Source organism: Esox lucius, chromosome 7 (assembly GCF_011004845.1).
Source record: "Esox lucius isolate fEsoLuc1 chromosome 7, fEsoLuc1.pri, whole genome shotgun sequence".
Classification (NCBI taxonomy): domain Eukaryota; kingdom Metazoa; phylum Chordata; class Actinopteri; order Esociformes; family Esocidae; genus Esox; species Esox lucius.
This window is the reverse complement of record NC_047575.1, coordinates 27795456-27814883: the sequence shown is the minus strand read 5'-3', so window position 1 is coordinate 27814883 and position 19428 is coordinate 27795456. Positions and strand designations below refer to the sequence as shown.

The 19428-nt window shown below is 39.0% G+C and overlaps 2 protein-coding genes across 4 annotated transcripts; one reads left to right on the top strand and one right to left on the bottom strand.

Moving 5' to 3' along the window:
- Positions 1 to 294: 294 nt before the first annotated feature.
- Positions 295 to 9310, bottom strand: LOC105028751 (NHL repeat-containing protein 3). Of its 2 annotated transcripts, none has more exons than XM_020047829.2 (7): positions 9102 to 9310; positions 8179 to 8334; positions 7817 to 7967; positions 7470 to 7670; positions 4283 to 4374; positions 3394 to 3506; positions 295 to 2179 (listed from the first exon to the last, which is right to left on the bottom strand). In XM_020047829.2, the coding sequence occupies exons 1-7, from the start codon at positions 9192 to 9194 to the stop codon at positions 1933 to 1935; spliced, it is 1053 nt and encodes a 350-aa protein (XP_019903388.1). In that variant the 5' UTR covers positions 9195 to 9310; the 3' UTR covers positions 295 to 1932. The 2 variants fall into 2 exon arrangements, with proteins under 2 accessions (XP_019903388.1, XP_010900011.1); XM_010901709.3 differs by having other exon boundaries at positions 8179 to 8331.
- Positions 9311 to 9677: 367 nt separating this feature from the next.
- Positions 9678 to 16933, top strand: dcps (decapping enzyme, scavenger). 2 transcript variants are annotated; one of them, XM_010901706.4, is made up of 6 exons: positions 9678 to 10066; positions 10957 to 11107; positions 11600 to 11745; positions 12346 to 12459; positions 15057 to 15167; positions 15927 to 16933. In XM_010901706.4, exons 1-6 carry the CDS (start codon positions 9863 to 9865, stop codon positions 16191 to 16193), a joined length of 993 nt encoding a protein of 330 aa, XP_010900008.1. In that variant the 5' UTR covers positions 9678 to 9862; the 3' UTR covers positions 16194 to 16933. The 2 variants fall into 2 exon arrangements, with proteins under 2 accessions (XP_010900008.1, XP_010900009.1); XM_010901707.4 differs by lacking the exon at positions 9678 to 10066 and adding an exon at positions 10130 to 10530.
- Positions 16934 to 19428: the final 2495 nt, after the last annotated feature.

Genomic DNA, 19428 nt, shown 5'->3' with positions numbered 1-19428 from the left:
TGTTCAAGGATTTAGAAAAACTGTGACTTCATTAAAACAGGTGGATAAGCCTGGACAAATCATTTATTTTCATAATGTTTGAGCACGGATTGACAGCGGAAAAAGCGATTAGTTCTGAAAGTCAAGCTTAGTATGTTCTAGTAACTTTGCAAAGCTTTCCTTCCGGTATTAAAAATGTCAGGTGAATGAGAAGTGCCTTGAGATCATTTTGAATAGAAGTTCCGCTGTACTGTTGGAGCCATCATGGGGTAAAATGCTAAACATTTAATTGTTAGAAAAAGCATTCAGGAACAATTGATTCGCAATATCTTTATTTACATCTTATTTCTGTCAACATTTGTTTAAAAATAAAAAGCAACATTACAAATCATTGTAGCAGAGCATTACTACGACATGGCACATCAAAAGCAACAAATCCAATGAAAATTTAAATAATACGATACACAAACAAAAACAATACCAAACTTTCATGCATTTTCACCACATTAAAAACCTTTAAATAAATTATGACCTATACATAAATAAAAATGTCCAGAACCTCCAAATATAAACAACCACAGGTGCATAAAACTACAATCAACAAATACCATAAAATAATTTCAATTTGTTCCCCAAGGAAAAAAATAAGAAAGACAGGCTGATATGACTAACAAAGAGAGTGGTTTTTTGGACATGCAATAATATTACAAAATTAAGACAAAGCATCTGATACAGAACTTTTCAAAAGGAATATGTCTTAATGAGCCTATGGAAAATAATAATAGAAATTAGCAGCATGTGGAGAAATAAGAACATTGACTGGTTTATTGAAATCTATTTAGCTACATATACACATATAAACCTCAAACAAATGAAGATGACTGCATTCCAGGTTGACTACAGCGCAGTAAATGCTTTGTATCAACAAATGGTTGTTTGCCACAATGTTGACTGTGCAGTCAGACATCAGATTGCCATGTATAATGCTATAAAATTATATTTATGGCAACAGATAAATCCTACATGCCATGCATGAACAAAATGGCCCTTGAGCATGCACAGAATTGCCATGTGCGCATAAACAACATTGAACACACACATCTGTTACACTTGAGAGCTTTTAAATGTTTAATTGAGCAAACTGAAAATTATCACACAGAGTACATTTGTCAGAGAGCAGATTTTTCACCAAAGGCAAGAACTGAGGTTTCTATACTCTCTCAGGCCAGGGTGACACAGAGTGCTTCAAACCATATGTGTTGAGAATAAGTCAATCAAATCCACACCACTGCAACTCATTTGATAGATTATGTTGCAAAACTTGCAGGGTGTTGCACGCATTGGATGTTTTCATCTTGTGCGTTGGTATACCATGAGGTTTCAGAAATGGAAATAGATCAAGCACTGAAAAACATGATGATGTGTGGCTTGAAAATCAGCAGTTATCTAACCAAGAATGGTTAGTCTTTGAGATCCTGCATCCTCAGAGTTAGGGAAAACTGCATTGGTCTACAGTACCATGCCCTTTAATTATGAAATGTTTTTCAAAGTAAACATAAGCTACACATTTGGCGCCTACAAGGCCATTCAAAGGCTTGATAAATTGATGGTTTTGTTGTAGTTGCCAGTGAATAGTGTGCATCAGTTATAAAGTCCATTGCCAAGTTCACATCAATGATGTTGAACTTCCTTAATGTCAGAATTACAAGCGCTGAAGTGTGATTTCCACTCCGAACACTAGTTTGTGTAGAATTGGATCTCTGATTGCAAGTTGAGTTCCCAGCTCGCTCACTGGCGTATAATCTGGATTGTATTTACCATTCTGTGGATGAGCGACATATGCACTAATCTGAAGCCATTGATATTTTAAAACACCAGACGTTATTACATCTGGCATGTTACTGCAATGAAAACATACTGGAACAGGGTCCATAAAAGAGGGCATTAACCAACCTAAAGGAAGCCAGTTCCCAGGTTGAATGGGGTAAACTTCTGGGTCTGCTGAGCTCCAATCTCAGCCACATACAGTGCCCCCGTCTTCAGGTCCAGATCCACTAGGTGGGGCTTGATGTCTTCAGCCAGTTGGATAACAGTGAATACCCTGCACTGACCAATCACACCCACAGGTGGAGCATCCAGGAGAGTAATCTGATTGGTGTTCAGCTGTACCACCACAAAGTACTTCTGGTCTGGTGTCAACCTTTGGGTAGGAATTATACACGGTACATTGGGTAGTCAGAGGCTGCCAAAACTGCACCGAAAAGGACACACTTTCAATTTTTCTCTTCAGTCTAGTGTAATAATTAGGATTTTATTTCAATATGTTTTGGGCAGAACACAGTCTTAACAGGATGGTCAAAGATTTGTCTGAACAGGATTTTGACTTAATCGATAGTTGTAATATCGTCAGTCAGCTTAGCCGTTAAATCATCTGACCATTAGTCAAAAGGTTGCTTAATCGAATCCTCAAGCTGACAAGATAAAACAATAGTTCTGTCCCTGAAGAAGGCAGTTAAATTTAATAATACCCCAAGCACTTATCGTAGCAGTTCCCTATACCTCACTTATTCAAAACATCTAAATAATGGCAAAGTTTCAATACGGACAGTCAGCATAATCGACTAGTCCATCCAAGGGGAAGAAATTAAACGGACATACAGTGGCTCTCAAAAGTACAGAACGGATGGTGTTCTCAGGATTATGTACATTGTTAAGCTCTCTTTTGGTCTCATCAGACCATAGAATCTTCTTCCACGTGCCTTCTGGCAAACTCTAGCCTCTTTTTGCCAGTCTCTCAAGACACTCAGGTTTTTGAGGACGGCCAGTTCTAGGCAGGTTAAAAGATTTTATCTCCATGTCTAAATAATGGAGTGTGCTCTGGGGAACATTCAAGGCCTTGGAAATTGTATTATATGCTATCCCTGATTGGTGCTGTTGAACTAACTTATTTCTTCGCCTTCAATTATGTAGGTCAGAAGCCTCAAATGGCCATCACTAACTTCATGAGCTACATCATTTATGTTATGGCAGGGATAGATCTAAAACCTTTAGGGGGCACAGGGGCAGTGGCAGGGGGGCCACAGGAGCAGGGTTGAGAAACACTGATGTAGTTAAGGTGGACTTAACTGCACAAAGGTGGATAATATTCAACCAATTACACAACCCTTCAGGGGAGTCATAGCAAAGGGGCAATCAATTATTCTCTGTTTTATAATTTAGAACAATTTGCATATTTAATTTTTACTGTGACATTATGGACTTTGTGTACTGTATCAGTGGTAGAAACTCCGGATTAAATCAATTTATTGATATATCTTCTTTCATGTGGTAACACAATAAAATGTGGAAAAGTTCAAAGAGGGTGAATACTTTTCAGAGCCACTTTAGGTGAAACTTTACATTTTCATCACCAACCTGACAGAGTAGGGAGCATCTTCTGTGAAACAGCTTCCCCATGTTCCAAGCCAGTCTCCAGTCACAGAATTGAACACCTGGATTCGCTTGTTTCCTCTGTCAGCAACCCACACCTGTGCAACACCACAACACACCACAAAATGTATTTTGCATGTTGCACAATTCATTTGCTCTACAAAAATCCACTCTTCACAATATAATGTATATGGTAGCCTAGAGCCAGAAATTTAAAATGTACTCAATTGCCATACCTGGGTAAAACTGAAAAGTAGAAGTAAATGCAATTTAACAAATTATTTTGTTATAACTCAAAGCCTAATTTATATTTACAATTATCTACAGACTTCTTATTACATCAATTGTACATAATGTACATAATTTAGCACCCTAAAATAGGGTGACTATGTACAACATTTGTAAATGGTTAATCCAATATGGATTATATATAGCTTCCTCAAAATTAAAACTGATAGTCTACACTCCCCAAATCACTGAATAATTCCAAATCCAAAGTACTGAAATAGAGTGTTTTATGAGTCCTTCAGATCAGAGAGAGTAGGGATGACGTGTTATATTGGTAGCTGTGAAACTGGACCATATTCCGGGATCTGTAAATAATTCATGGAAAATATATGGGAGTAAAAAGTACATATTTTCTTTAAGAATGTAGAACTTTTCAACAGTAAAGACAACGTTTAAACAATATAAATAGTAAAGATACCCTGACAAAAAAAATATTGTTCTAATTCTTAAGTTGGTTCAGTTTGTGAAATATTTCATGTACAGGCTGTCAATGATTATACAACACCTCAAAATATTGGACAATAAAGTCTTGAAGTTAACTTTGACAACGTAAAACAGAAGGACCTGTAATGTACAAGGCACCTACCCTTTGATAGTTATCCACTGCCACACTATGGGGAATGTAGAACTGGGCAAGGCCCTGTCCCTTCTCACCATGCATCCACAGCACCTCCAGGTCTAAAGACAAACCATAAAGACGTGTTAATATGGAGGACACATTATGAATTTGCATTATGCTATTACAAACCCGATTCCAAAAAAGTTGGGACACTGTACAAATTGTGAGTAAAAAAGGAATGGAATAATTTACAAATCTCATGAACGTATATTTAATTAACAATAGAATATAGATAACATATCGAATGTTGAAAGTGAGACATTTTGTTGAAAGTGAGACATGTCATGCCAAATATTGGCTCATTTTGGATTTCATGAGAGCTACACATTCCAAAAAGTTGGGACAGGTAGCAATAAGACGTTGGAAAAGTTAAATGTACAGATAAGGAACAGCTGGAGGACCAATTTGCAACTTATTACGTCAATTGGCAACATGACTGGGTATAAAAAGAGCCTCTCAGAGTGGCAGTGTCTCTCAGAAGTCAAAATGGGCAGAGGATCACCAATTCCCCCAATGCTGCGGCAAAAAATAGTGGAGCAATATCAGAAAGGAGTTTCTCAGAGAAAAATTGCAAAGAATTTGAAGTTATCATCATCTACAGTGAATAATATCAGAGAATCTGGAACAATCTCTGTGCGTAAGGGTCAAGGCCGGAAAACCATACTGGATGCCTGTGATCTTCAGGCCCTCAGACGGCACTGCATCACATACAGGAATGATACTGTAATGGAAATCACAACATGGACTCAGGAATACCTCCTTAAAACATTGTCGGTGAACACAATCCACTGTGCCATTCGCTGTTGCCGGCTAAAACTCTATAGGTCAAAAAAGAAGCCGTATCTAAATAGGATCCAGAAGAGCAGGCATTTTCTCTGGGCCAAGGATCATTTAAAATGGACTGTGGCAAAGTGGAAAAGTATTCTGTGGTCAGACAAATCAAAATTTGAAGTTAATTTTGGAAAACTGGGACGCCATGTCATCCGGCTTAAATCAGCGCTCAGTTCAGAAGCCTGCATCTCTGATGGTATGGGGTTGCATGAGTGCGTGTGGCATGGGCAGCCTACACATCTGGAAAGGCACCATCAATGCTGACAGTTAAATCCAAGTTATAGAACAACATATGCTCCCATCCAGACGTCGTCTCTGTGCATTTTCCAACATGACAATGCCAGACCACATACTGCATCAATTACAATGTCATGGCTGCATAGAAGAAGTATCCGGGGACTGAAATGGCCAGCCTGCAGTCCAGATCATTCACCCATAGAAAACATTTGGCGCATCATAAAGAGGAAGGTGCGACAAAGAAGACCTAAGACAGTTGAGCAACTAGAAGCCTGTATTAGACAAGAATGGGACAACATTCCTATTCATAAACTTGAGCAACTTGTCTCCTCAGTCCCCAGACGTTTGCAGTCTGTTATAAAAAGAAGAGGGGATGCCACACAGTGGTAAACATGGCCTTGTCCCAACTTTTTTGAGATGTGTTGATGCCATGAAATTTGAAATAAACATATTTTTCCCTTAACGTGATACATTTTCTCAGTTTAAACATTTGATATGTCATCTATGTTGTATTCTGAATAAAATATTGAAATTTGAAACTTCCACATCATTGCATTCTGTTTTTATTCACAATTGTACAGTGTCCCAACTTTTTTGGAATCGGGTTCTTTTGTATTCAGTGAATGACAATAGTAATTATATTTTCAGAATCTAAATGGGAAAGTCTGTAAGAAATGACATTCTTGAAGCATTGCCAAGAATACTGATCATCCTTTTTATAGCATGGCTGTACTTAGAACGTAATGAATATTACAACATCAGTTCAACACAAAGTTATCATGCCAACTGAACTGCTTGCTAGCTATCTTACCGAGGTGTAAGGCAAGCTGTTTTCTAAAAATGTAATTGAAGATTTTCACTTATTGTGAAAGTGAACATCAAAAAGGGAATAGGCCAGTAGGGTTTTGTGAGGTGTTTGCACCAGGATTAGTTGTAAGGTCGGCCAGGGGAGAACTATGGGTGTTAGATTGCTGTGTATCCTGCAGTGTAGTCACCTGCTCTAAAGAGAAACCAGCTGTATTGTTTCCTTTCGTCTACAGAAGGAGCCTAGTACCTACTGAGGCTGACTCACATCTTTGCCCTGTCATCGACAGGATTTTTCTTGCCTCCAACCCAGTGCCTGAAAGTGTATGGACAGAGGTGCTTCTCAAGCTGTGGTTGGTATAATGCTTGAACAAGCCTGTCTGCTCACTTCTTCTGGGCAACTTATTACCAGTGGTAATAAGTTGCCCAGAAGAATTATAAACCAATAATTAGACCATTTGGAATCCTATTCTGACACTTTAGGAGAATATTCTGTTAATGTATTAACCTACCAAGGGTATTCATTCTCATTGGTTCGGGGAAATATCATATATCCTGTTCATCCAGTTTCTCTTCTGCACAGCCCAGTGGAGGTAGGCCGAACTCACTTGCTTCCGCAACGCATTTTCTCAAATCAATGTTTAAGCTCTGCACAGGTTGCAAACCTAAATTATAACCCGAGAGCAGGTTTTGTAGTTAGCACTGCTAATTCCGTAGCTATGGACTCTACCATGCAGATGTACCATGTGATGTATGGATATAATGCATGCTCTTGAATGCCATTCAAACTAATCAGAATTCAGTTTGACAAATCAACTCAACCATATGGATTCGGTCCCCAAACAAACTCATGAAAGGTTTCTCTACGTGGATGATATTCTGATGTTTATATATATCAAATCTACTGGAGAAAATCTGACATTCTCCCAAATAATTAATTGAAACCCATACCCAATACAGTATATTCCCTTTCAGATGGTCATCATGAGTAAATACTAAATTGTCAGGATAGAAAGTCAGACTAAAGCTATCCACAATTATCGCAATCAGTTAAATATCTCGAAAGATGGAACTCTTCCTCCATGGCTTGCCGGTCAGCTACAACACAATCCAACATTCAAATGACCATATTTACCACATCAAATATTCTCTCTTCTCCATGATCTGAGTGTCGCCCTCACAGATATGGCTTGAGATAATCAAGCCATATCTGTGAGGGAGACACTCAGATCATGAAGAAGAGTATGGTTTAAATGTTATAAACCATTTCTAGGATCTTCACCTTTGGATAATTTGATGAGGCGGTTGTTCATCCCTCCATCCCCATCCACTATGTACATCTCCCCAGAGCTGTGGACAAAGATCTCTGCAGGCTGGTCAAACTGGAGCGGGTTCACCCCTGAGCCGGCTTCCCCCATTGAGCCCAGTACCTGTAACAGCTTTCCTGAGGGTGAGTACTGCTTAATGGAGTGACCATACGGGCCTACAGGAGAAACGAAGGAAGCACAGTACAATCACTTCGATTCTTAATGCTTAGTAGACAGAATACGCTTAGCTTAGGTCAGCGAATTTACGTTGCACAACTTCCGTTGCGTGCCTTTATGAACATGAGCGTCTGACAGCGCTCACCGTGTCCTACGTCGGTGACCCACACAGTAGGGTTGGTGGCCGCGTCAGCCACAAAGATCCCATGGGGCATCTCCAGGGTGCTTGTGTTCCATGCCTGCAGGAACTCTCCGTCTGTGGAGAACACCAGCACCTTTGGCACCGTCTCACCTCTCTGGGACACAGAAACGTGTGTATTTTAATATCGAATAAATCATGACCTTTTTTGCACAGCACGTTTTTTTTCATACGCAAAGTGCGATTTCACCCGAATAATAACATCATGTTGAACTGTTTCATAAGCCTTGGTTTTTCTATCCCCTTTGTGTCCTTTATCTCTCACCATTGTCTATAAATAAAACGCAGGGCATCAAGATAACAATCACCTGTGCAACATATACAACACCAGTATATTGGTTGACAGCCACTCCAAACACCTCGCCGCTGAAAAGCTCAGGGTATTTGGGCCAGTTGATATCCAGTTTGTATACTTGTCTTCCCAGAAGTCTGTAATCTGGCTTTAGGCCTGATGTTTCTGACTGCTGCCCAAAAAAAGAAGATATTTGGCCTTATTCATTTCAAGATTAAACAGATAAAAAAAATACAATTATAACAGTTTTCTGAATACTCTTTTGCAAAGCAATCACCCCAGGATCCCACAGGTCAGAATTTTTTAAACCCTGCTAATTTTCTAATGACTGGCAAATTCCTAATTAGGCAAGATCTTTGTTAAGATTTAAATATCAAAGACACCGAAGACACAAGATCCTAGTCAAGAGATACTATTCAATAATTTACCTAAATTAACACTGATAATATCAATGTGCAGGTACCAGGGAGCGTAAGACTGATGTCAAAATATTTTCTAGCCAGTAGGATCTTGAAAAGTATTTCAAAGCATGATTGCTATTTTTTATTTTGTCCCAATCAATTGTAACTACGGCACCGTCACATCAACTCCATTTGGATTCATGAGAGTTGAAGATCACATAAATATGTTCATCTGTGGGAATTGGAGAAAAATAAATGAAAGCTTTACTGATCACCCTCCAATCATCTAGTATAGCAGCACACTAAGGTTTGAACCTAGACTGTGGTGATCACCTTTTTGCTACAAAAGAGCACATCAGTCTGACAATATCTGCTTAATCATAACTAAGCATTTAAGTTAATCTAGCTTTGTTTCTAGCTAGGTAATTGAGCACGTGTTATTATCAAGTAGCAGTACAAGTATCAAGTACTAGAAAAGCAAGTACTGTATAATGCATACTGTATCGTCGCATGGAAAGAAGAGTAGCTAGATACGTACCTGTGAATTGATGGTACCATATAATACAACTATGAGCAGGAAAAGTGTCCCCATCATCGTCACTATTAAGCATGAATGATTTCGTCTTTTCATGGGGAAACCTTTAAGGTTAATAATCGAATTTCTCGGGTGCTTCCACCCAAACTAAAACAGTTGTTTTGAATCAGACAACAAGCTCCACTTCCTATTTTGATCACATGACGATGATCTTGGCTCCCGCGAACAGATTGAGATCACGTGGATGTTTAAACGCTATTTTGTGTTGTATATGGGGAAGTCCAATATTAATAAATAGATAAATATAAAGTGACACATTATATGAACTTTTTATAATGTTATTTTAATGGTATGAAATGTCATAATAAATTATTGTATTTACATTTTTTTATTTCATAATTTCAAGACTTTTCCGATAATATATATGTTTTTGTTTCATGGTGATTATCAGAATATTATAGTCTTTTTTCATACTTTCATGGCGTTTATAAGAATTGAAGGGTCTATTTCAAGACATCACGTAGTTTTTCATTATCTCAAGGGATATGTCAAGTCTTTAGCCACTGATTGGCTAATCCAGCCACAGTTGCTTTACGTACAGTTGCTCGTTTGTGGGCATGTAAACAGGATTTTATGTCAACACTCTCCTAGGGAACAGAGAAAATATGGTTGAAGTAAAAGACGGTGGGCGGGTCATTGAGGGATAAACTCGCGGTGTCAGGATTCGGCGCGCACAAACCGAACATATATTAAAAAAACAAAAAATGGCGGAGACTGCCAAACGTGAGGGAGATGCACCAGGCGAAAATGAACAGGATGATGCAAAAATCAAAAGACTTAAGAATGATCCGAATAGTGACCAAGGAAATGGCGATGCCTCGGCATTTGAAAGTCCCTTGTCCGGATTTAAAACAACAACGGTTCTCCGGGATTCTGCACGGGAAAAAAATATGTTCTTACACGGAAAGGTAGCTACAGTAGCTAGTTAGCGTAACTAGCGATGCCAGGGATGATCATTTTAAGAAAAAACTAAGAGTTTGTAGACACACTCATTATTATAAATGATGTGGTATACCGTCATAACTATCCCTTATAGGTTCGAAAACTCAGTAGTTCCACAAACGTAGTTGCAAAACAAACTGCTGCTACCTAACAACGTTACTAGCCAGTGTATTTTTTTAACTCGCATACTCCGTGGTACCTGCCAGATCATGTTGATGTCAGACCCGGTAATCAAAGCCAACCCACCCGCCCATGGCCACGAGGTGTTTTTTGGCAAAACTGTTCTTATAAATGCCTTCCAGTGCGATCACATGATAATTTGCTGGAATACCCGTTCAGCTAAAACGTCCCACCTTTTTAGTTGAACGGGACAACTGATGACGAGAAGGGATTCCACCCCTTCGCCCTTCCAAAAAAAACTGCTGCATAGGTCAGTTTTGGAGAACACTGATTCAATGAAGTGGGAGTTTGAGTAGTGTTTAGAACATTTCATTAGCTGGAACGTTGCTATATAAGAGCGTTGAGTCCGCAAGTTCAAAGATCTGTGATTCTGTGCCCAAACAAGGCAGTTAACAGTAATTGCTTTAGGAAATGGAATATGCTTGCTATAATTTCCTCAGCCGGTCAATTTACAGAACTTATCCTATTGTAAAGGCATTGATTGACCCAATGTGGGGACTTTCAGCCTGGCAAATATACAGTCATCCACCCCGCATGGAAGGACATATTCATCTGCGTTTTTAGGGGAGCATGTCAATTTAAATTGGGGGATTGTGTGAAGTGACCGAAATGCACGAAAGTGGAAAAATATTTAATCGCAAACCAGCAGTGTAAAGAATGTATCCTTTTTCATCAGTTAAATGACCAGGAGGCTGTCATCATTTTGGAGAAGACACCCATACGAGAGGACACCCTGTTTGAACTGCTTCATTGTTCCAGATTTAATTTGGACATGAGTAATGATATCTACAGGACCTATCAACTCCAACCCCCTGCTCATTTGAATGGTATGCCCCAGGATAGGTTAACACAATAAGATGGTATGGTGGAAACTTAGAAGTTTGCGTACCTGCTACTGTTACCATCCCTATGTATAATTTGTAATTAAGTCAAATTAGAGAATTGGTCAGGGGTTGGAATACTTTCACATGGCACAATATATATCCGGGTGACCGGGTTACCTGTCTCGGCCTCCTGTTTGTGCCCATATGTTTTTTGTTAGCGTGCCTCTCCTTGTATTATCCAGACAAGAAATGATTGTTAGCCAGTTTCTTTTTACACGATTTTGGCAGATTTTACCATAGTGTGAAAAGCGTATTATCATCATCCAAACCCGAGTACTGCATTGTTTGAAGAGTGGAATGTATAGTTTTTGAGTTGAAACAATGCCAAATCGAAAATAATTCCGCTAAGGAAGTTGGCACCAATATCATTTAATCCAGGAATTAAAATCCCTGTCTGATGTAATTTTGATCCTTGTGTTGTTTTTGGCTCCAAAGATATCAAGACGACCGTAATCTGTCCGGCTACTGAGAAGCATGTGAAGAAATACCTGCTCCAGGAGACCTACTTGGTTGAGGAAACTGGGGAGGACTACCGCACTATCACTCTGCCTTACATTCAGAGTCAGAGCTTCAGTGTACAGGTAGCATTTCATTGCTTTTGAGGGGAAATGGGTATTCAAACAGTTTCACACAGCTGAAAGTCATGGCTCTTTATTAGGGTTATTTTTGTTAGGGTTAGTGTGGTATTTTAATACCACCTATATAGAATAATTCAATTTGACAATGGTTGTTTGAGCTCAATAGTGAAGGCTTCGCTTCTTCCTTGAAAAGATGGTATGACATTTTGGCAGTTAAGATTGTTTTGTATTTACCCTACTTATAATGTTTATGTCTCTGTGTGTAGTTTGAAGTATGTTTTTAAAACAGGCAGTAGCAGAATGACTGAGATTCTACAGTAACATGTAACCTTCATACTGTGTTGTTGCATCAAAACATACAAATTGATTGTGTTTATGGTCTGGGAGTCTAATACCATAATGTGTGAAGACATGCAATCAAGACATCTTTAAAAAAAAGAAAAAACATGTAATTTCACTTTGAATGTGATAACCTTTTGGGCAGCATGTAAGGCATCTTCAAGCAGTGTTGTCACTAGGAACTAGTATACATTTAGTTATAAACGTTGTAAAAGTAAGAATGCATTTTTAAAAAAAAATTGGCGCTGTGTTTTTTCTCTTCAGTGGGTGTACAACATCTTGGAGAAGAAAGCGGAAGCAGAGCGGATTGTTTATGAGGACCCAGACCAGGATGTAGGGTTTGTCCTGCTACCAGATTTCAAGTGGGACCAAAAGCAGGTGAGAGAAATTCACATATTAGTCATTGAACAGCTACTCGCATACAAAGCAATCTAGTCTGTACATAGATTAACTATATTGCCTTATAAATTTCAACAATGGCTTTTATTGTGATAAAGAAAATCTGCCAGCATAATATCCTGCCGCTAAAATAACTCTAATGAAGCCTCGTTTGGCCATCTCTAGTTTAGTGCGTAGCTAAAGCACGCAAAGAATAGATTCTTGTGATCGAAGACAGTGGATCATTAACCCTTCTTAGGAACCCCCAGATATCTCCCAATGGAGAACTGAATTAGCTGTCCGGAATATAAAGTCAAGGCCTTTAATTAGTTGACAAGTTGATTCAGGTTTGCTAGCTCTAGAATACATTTAAAACATGAAATTGGTTTCACAGGAGTGATTTGAGAACCACTGATCTAACATCCTGAATCAACATTTAAGTACATCATTTCATTTAAATGGCTACCTATAGCTTTTATGGGCTGAATATTGAAAATAAGATACCAATGCCGAATTAATCAAGCAAATTCTGTGATATCAGTTTTATTTTTTTGTTATCCTGTTTTTAATATCACCTCCATATAAAACCCCTAGGCGCTTGTGAGTTTTGTTCTCGCCCACATAGACCTGCAATTCCAAGTAAGACATTTGCAGCCACCTGACATTATGGATACATCCTGAAGCCTGCAACCGACCCATAAGAGTCGCGAGGGCTGGCAGTTGAAATGTAGCTTACTATGGCCTTGTACTCTAGTTCTCATAGCTCATACTGCAAGAAATGTTAGGCCTAGCAATGTCATTGACCTATGAACCTACCTGCAACCCACCCACCTTTCATCCAAACAATATTTTATGACGCTAAGCCTACCTGCAGCGTGGATATAACCGCCGGACTGTGAGTTATGATATGAGTCAACCAGCGCATCACTAGGCAAGACCTGTTGGAGTGTGCTCTCGGTTTCTGGCAGTGCACTCCCGGGTCTGCATTAGATTAGTATTTTATTTGTGTGGAATATAGGCCTCTGCACACTGCAACCAAATGTATAAACTTAAAAATGAACTCTGCTGCTGGGTGTTAATTCTAATATTGTCCTTTAACATTATTTAATTATGTTTCTATGTATGAGTACATTTAGAAAGTTATAGGTGCTTCTGTGGTGATGTTGGCATGTGTGAAATAGTGTTGGGATTGGCAAAATGACACTGTTATACAGGATGTACACTCAATACTTTGCATTGTAGCAAAGTGTCATTTCTTCAATGTTGTCACATGAAAAGATATAATCAAATATTAAAAAAAATGTGAGGAGTGTTCTCACTTCTGTGATATACTGTATGTGTGTATGTGTTATATGTATTAGGACTGCATGATAAATGTAATAATAATCGAAATTGTGATCTTGATGTGCTATTTCCAAATCAGCCAATTTATGAGATTTATAATGTGAATGATATGCGCTTCACGCACGGCAATGGGCATTCATCGTACAGTACATCCGTAATTGTTTTTCTTGCGAGAGCTGTGGTTATTTTTGTAGATTATTTATATACCTGGATTAATTTTGTTTAAATACTTGATGGTTTTTCAGTGTTAGTTTGAGTAAACTCTGCAACTGCTAGGAAAGACGTCTCTTTCAAGTTAGTGAGTGGCACCAAGGTATTGTCCCACATAGACAACAGCATGGTTATTAAAAGTTTCCGTTTCAATGTCGGTGCCTACAAACAAACTTAATATGGGAGCAAATATACGTCAAGGGTTGAGAAAGTTTTCCTAACCAGCTATGTCAACTAAACAAACACAGCAAACGCTGCAAACGCCATTGCATTACATAAGCCGTTAAACGAATAGGTCGACACAGGCTGCACCTTCAAATTGAATTGGTAATAAGTGTTAAATCGAAAACACTGAACTTTAACATGATTTTTATTCAGTTTAACAGCATATTATTTAGGCTATTATCTCTTATTTTTTATTGAGATTATCTATGCTATTTAAAATTGCAAATCATAACCGTAATTTGCAATATTTGTCAAAGAAATTTTGGCGATTCAATATTTTATCCAAATGGTGCAGACCTTGTATTATATTTTGACTCCCTTGATTCCCCCCAATAAAAACTCCTCTATTCATTGCACCAGATGGAATTTAATTTCATACTCTTTGTAGTATCCTAATCTGTAATACAGTAAACAGTCAATCATTTGTTTATATCCAAAGGCCTTCTTGTGATTTGGCAGCAATAGAATTATAATGAACTGCATTTCAATGTGACAATAAAATAAAACACTATGGCACATTTTAAAATTAGACTTGCATAAAATTTGAGACAGGCACCAGCCTCTCTTTCACTCTGTATCTCTGTCTCACACAAATATACACTACTTGCTCCTAAAAGTTTAGGCACAACACATTTTTAGGAAATCACAATTAAAAGACTTGTTGGTTCAAATTTGGTGAATATTTAAATGATTGCATATACTGTTTGTATACAATTGACATTTTATTACAAGCCCGGCGCTTATTTGCCCCACTCAGAACCTTACTTTGATGTCACGTTGAGTATACATTCACAGTTACTTTCTCCTCCTTCTCCCAGTTGGACAACTTGTATTTGATTGCCATCGTTCATCGAAGGGACATCAAAAGCTTGCGGGACCTGACAGACATGCATTTGCTACTGCTGAGCAACATTCGTAAGAAGGGAGAGGTGAGAATTTTTCTGTTATAATTGGTTGTATTGCGATTGTTAGACGAATGATGCTTACTTAGAGCCTAATGCCGCGTTTCCACAGGTGCCAAACACTGATGTTTTACCCTAAAGTCCAGATTTATTTTCTGTTTCCACTGACTTTGTGCCAGGCCCCGGACTTCAGGACCAGAGACGTCGTTAGGCCTGGGTCTTTATCTTTTATGTGTAGACCCGGATCTCAAATTGACCAAAAATTATAATAATAAAAAAATTGCCCTTTATCTATACATCTATTATTCCGATCGCGCATTATTACATTCAAAACCCTGTACTTTAAGTCCCGGGCGGGGTGGGGGGGTGGGCTAAGCCCCGAATATATTGTGATCCTAGCGACGCCTCTGTTCAGGACTTAGGGTGGGGTTTGCGGACTGACGTGTTACGAAAAAGCGACATAATGTTCTATTCGAATGGCGATGTGCATCGTTTGCTTTAGGCTTCTCGTAATTCATACGATCTTACAAACAGATCCCTGATAAAATAAAGAAAAAGAAGCAACAGTACAGGGTCGCAAAGACTTGGAAAAGAGTTGGCTGAAGGTGAAACGGTGCCATTGACTCAATAGAAAAACGGAGCGCTGAGACCGAGACGTAGCCTTCAGAACTTATAACAACACAAAATGTACCTCAGAATTCTCCCAAATAAGTGTGTAGGGGCAACTTTACATAATTCTGTCAATTAGAGTTGGTTTTGTTTTTCATGTTGCTTTCCCTATCACAGGAGAACATTTTGAAGAGGTATGGTTTGGCAGCAAGTAAGCTGAGGGTGTATCTTCACTACCAGCCATCCTACTACCACCTCCATGTTCACTTCACTGCTCTGAGCTACGAAGCCCCTGGCTGTGGGGTGGAGAGGGCCCACCTGCTTTCGGACGTTATCCAGAACATCCAAATGGACTCTCAGTACTACCAGAGCCGCTCACTATCCTTTCCCCTGCGGGCTGACGATAATCTGCTCAGCAAGTTCAAAGAAGCCGGGAAGCTCTAGTGTATCAACCAAATTTGTTAACATGTTGCATTTGCAGAGAGATGACCCGTTGTGGTTCAGATGAATGAAATGGTGAATGTAGTTTAGGAGCAGATTCAGAGGAGTAAATGTATGCCTTTCGTTTGGATTCCATTTCTGGATATTTCTCAGTACATGGATTTAGGTGTAACAGGCTTTCAAGGAGGGGTGGCTTTTAATCTAATTCAGCTGTTGAAAACTTACTATTGCTGTCAGACACATTTTCATGAGGAGTTTTTATATAGATTCATGTGAATCTGTCTCTTTAAGTACCTTTAATGAGTTTTATCAAAATAATTGCTAGCATAACATGGAACAAACCAGTTCAGAATAGTGATAAATGAAAGAAAGCCATCTACATACAACATTTTGGGTATTTTTAGCACTAATTGTTTGATTCTTCTCTGTAGATCTTGTAGATTGCATATTGTAAGGAATGTTTGATAAATTCATAGCTGTTTTTAATGGTCAATTCAGTTATTCAACCCTTGGTAGTATTGTTTTTTTGGTTTTTGGCTTGTCCACCAAAATTTTTCTAGAGCAGTCATGTTTAGTGTTTTTGCTTTTTCACATGCAACCTGTCTGATTCAGTGTTTCAGGACTAATTAATTATGTGTTGGAAAAAAGTGTTGTATTTTCAAAACAGCTGTCGGATAGGCCTATTAAATATGACAGCAATTTGGAAGTTTCACTGATGTATTTTTAATAAACTTGAACTGCAATTATAAGTATCATCTGTCCTCCAAATGCTCTATAGTTCTCTATTGCTCTATTCTTTTCTGAAATGAAAGGTTGTTTATGTCAGGACTACATGGACGAGTGGAGGGGAGAGGATCCACGCACAGAGCGCTGTGTTTAATAACAATCCAGAATCCAAAAACGTAGACAAATAGGGCAGGCAATAGGTCGGTACCCAGGCAGGTCAGATCAGGCAGAGGTACAGTAGGACTTGAGCAGAATGGAGGTGAAACATAAACATACAGGCAGTGGTCTGGTACCCAGGCAGGTCAGATCAGGCAGAGTTACAGAGGGACTAGATCAGAATGGAGGTAAAATATACAAACAGACAGGCAGGCAGTGGTGGTCTGGTACACAGGATATCACTTGAATAGTCTGGATAAGAGGGCTCACTAGAGTGGCGAGAACAATACCTCACAAAGGACGCTACAAACAGGACCGAACTATATACGAACTGAGGGGGCAGATGAACAGAAACACAGGTAAAACTCATTAAGACTAACACAGGGAGGAAGGCAACATTCAAAAACAATATTGAAACAATGTTACAAAAAATAAAAACACAGTCAAACCCAGCCCTCAGTTTCCACAGTGTTTTACAGATTATGTGGTTTGCTTCGGTTCATGAGCTGTTCCAAGCCTTCTCCACACTTTTTTCTTCCCATCATTCTGGTACAGGTTGATCTTAGTTTCATCTGTCCAAAGAATGCTGTTTAAGAAATGGGCTGTCTCTGTTAGATGTTTTTTGGCAAAGTCTAATCTGGCCTTTCTATTCTTGAGGCTTATGAATGGTTTGCACCTTGTGGGGAACCCTCTGTATTTGCTCTCATGAAGTCTTCACTTTATGGTAGACTTAGATAATGATGTTCATACCTCCTGGAGTGTTCTTCACTTGACAGGATGTTTAGAAGGGGTTTTTCTTTACCATGAAAAGTACCCTATGATCATCCACTACTGTTGTCTTCCATGGATGTCCAGGCCTTTTTGTGTTGCAGAGCTCACCAGTGTGTTCTTTTTACTTAGAATGTACCAAACTGTTGATTTGGCCACTCTTAATGTTCCTGGTATCTCCTTAATGGACTTTATTTGCAGCCTACGGATGGCCTGTTTCACTTGCATTATGAGCTTCTTTGACCGCATGTTGTGGGTTCACAGAAACAGCTTCCAAATGCGAATGACACCCATGGAATCAACTCCAGAACTTTTACCTGCTTAATTGATGAAGAAATTACGAAGGAATAGCCCACACCTGTCCATGAAAACCTTTTGAGTCAATTGTCCAATTACTTTTGGTCCTTTGAAAAAGAGGGGGCTACATATTAAATATTAATTATTTAACTGTGACTTGAATATAATTTGGTAAACAACCAAAATAACAAAATGTGTGTCAGTGTCTAATTATTTCTGGATCTAACTGTATCCTAAAGCACTGTGCCGATCAGCTTTCTGCTGTGTTTCTGAACATCTTCAACACCCCAATAGAGACATGCTGCATCCCGGTCTGTTTCAAGTCCTCTATGATCATCCCAGTCCTCAAGAAGCCAAGGATCACAGGACCTAACGACTACAGACCCGTTTGCCTAATTTCTGTGGTTAAGAAGTCATTTGAGCGCCTTGTGCTGTCCTCACCTCAAGACCATCACATGAGGTGTAGTGATCTTGTTATACCTGTTGTTGGTTTGGATGTTAGCTAATGTGGGGATCTAGTTTGAGAACTGTGGAGCTTCGACTAATTGGTTTGACGATGCAAGAAGTAAATAGACATCACATCTCTACACACGTATCACAAGCAACAACACCCGCTGTTTAAACAATTTGAACAGTCTGTCACATCGGAAAACCTGGGATCAAATCCAGCCAGGGCAACTACATTCACCCCTTCTAATTGCGGGCCAGTCCAAACTAGGCTTGCCTGGTTCCTTTTCTTGTTTTATATACGATGCAGTTAAGTTATTAAAACTGATTCTGCACTATCACGGTGTTGTAGGATGAAATGCATGCTCATGGTGACTGCTTTGTCCTTGTTGTCCCCCTCTGAATCTATTTCATGGTGCTTGACTAGAATGTGGTAGATTGCAATATCATTAAAATGTTTGTCCATTCTTGTGTTATAAAGTCAGGGTAATTACCAAAAACGTATGTCTACTGGCTACTAGTTGTCTAGACTAGGGACATAAAGATCTGTTCAAGCCCCCTCCCTGCCTCACCACAGTCACTTCTAGCTGGGGGTTGGAAATGTGAGTAGTTATTCATGGCTGGTTGTTTCCATTCTGTGACCAACTTCCCTAAAATCTACAAGATATGATGTGAAATGTGTGGTTCTTCGCATTCTTCACACATTCTTAACAATCATTCATAGACCGTTGATGTGACAGCCTATGCCATTTCTCTTATCACCAAGTATGTATGTGTATTTCTGTGTGTTTTCTCTTTTCAGTGTGTGCAGGAATGAAAAACGTCTTACATTTGGAGGATTTAT